The 1,609-nt window shown below is 22.1% G+C and overlaps 1 protein-coding gene across 1 annotated transcript; it reads right to left on the bottom strand.

Annotated features, from left to right (window-relative positions):
* Positions 1 to 835: 835 nt before the first annotated feature.
* On the bottom strand, positions 836 to 1,609 carry LOC128954124 (serine/threonine-protein kinase phg2-like). The gene is made up of 2 exons (XM_054299692.1): positions 1,209 to 1,609; positions 836 to 1,124 (listed from the first exon to the last, which is right to left on the bottom strand). The coding sequence occupies exons 1-2, from the start codon at positions 1,607 to 1,609 to the stop codon at positions 836 to 838; spliced, it is 690 nt and encodes a 229-aa protein (XP_054155667.1).

Below are 1,609 nucleotides of genomic sequence, written 5' to 3' on the forward strand. Positions count from 1 at the left end.
ATACAAATGTTTTATGGACTGTAAATGAATCAAAAATTAAATATCAATTATTAGAATTGTGTTCCGAATCATATAATCAATGTTTCGATAGTAAACTAAATGATTATAAATCTGAAAACAAACAATTGTTGACTGATTTAGACAATGAACTAATAGCTGGTAAATATCGGTTCACTAAAACAACTAATGAAGTTATTGTAAGAAATTTTTTTTTAATTTTTTAAATATTTATTTAGTTAAAGATTTAAAAAATACAATATCTATTATATGAATAGATAAAAGTATTAATTATTTGTTAAATAAATATGTATTATAAGTTATCTTCATAAAATTTATAAGTTATATATGTAGTTTTATTTATAGTTATTTATTTATTATTTATTATTATAATTTATTTTATGATATTATTAATTAATTATAATTTATTTATTTATTTATTGTCGTAAAAGTCATGTCGTAAAGCTCTACTTGGATTACAATGATTTAACTAAAAATTTAATTTATTGTTTAAGTCAAAATGTTTAAGCTAAGATTAATTAGAATTTTCAGTTTTATTATAATTATTTAAAAACTATAAAATTGTAAAATTTTTAATAAATTAAAAAAAAATAAAAATAATTATAAATTATTTTGTTTGGTTATAATAATATTATTTACAAATATATAAAAGTAACATATATATATATATAATTTTTATAAAATTTATTTAATTATACTATCAAGATATATATATATACAGTATATTGTATATACTAATATATAAAATAAACTTTTAAAAAATATTTTTTTTGGATAGCAAATAAATTAATAATTTTAAAAATTCATATTCAAACAGTTAGTTTTGATGCAAACAWATGTATAGAAWATTTYMCAAAATTCTGGCTCCGAATACCTGTMCACTGAACGAACTTTCCTGTTCTCTGTGTTTGATTTGTTGTAGTTTTTCATTGAAATTGATATCATTTAAGATAACTGAGCTATCGATTGACCATTGATTGTATTGTTCAATAATCTSAGCACAAGTAGGTCTATCCATATATCTTGRTTTCATTGTTTCATTAATAATATCTAATAATTTACTGAATTTTTCACTCCAATTGTTTTGCAGATATTTATCAACACAACTAAACATAAATATAAAAAAATTATTTATTTATGATTAAAAATTAATTATTAATTTAATTATCAATTAATTAAAAACTACAAACTCATTGACATCCGTATCGAATAACTCTTCAATAATACAACTAATACTATAGACATTAGCTTTGGTATCATATTTGCGACCACTTATGACTTCGGGTGACATATATTTAGGACTTCCCACACCTGCCGTATGACTCTGTGATATCATTTCGTGAACAGTCAGTAATCCTAAATCACATAATTTAATGAACCGTCCGTTTCGGATATCATTAGCAATCAATATGTTKTCGGGTTTGAGRTCGCGATGAATGACCGGTGGATTCAATTCATKCAAATATCGGACACATTCTAACACTTCTAATAGMAKTTCACACGTAATGTAATACTCYATACAATCCATGGGATGACCGGTTTGTCTGTTAAATAMCTGTGCTCTCAATTTGATGGCATCTTTCAAAYTCAT

This window comes from Oppia nitens, unplaced genomic scaffold (assembly GCF_028296485.1).
Source record: "Oppia nitens isolate AA-2021 unplaced genomic scaffold, nextdenovo-longstitch-racon4-pilon3 scaffold25_pilon_pilon_pilon, whole genome shotgun sequence".
NCBI lineage: Eukaryota > Metazoa > Arthropoda > Arachnida > Sarcoptiformes > Oppiidae > Oppia > Oppia nitens.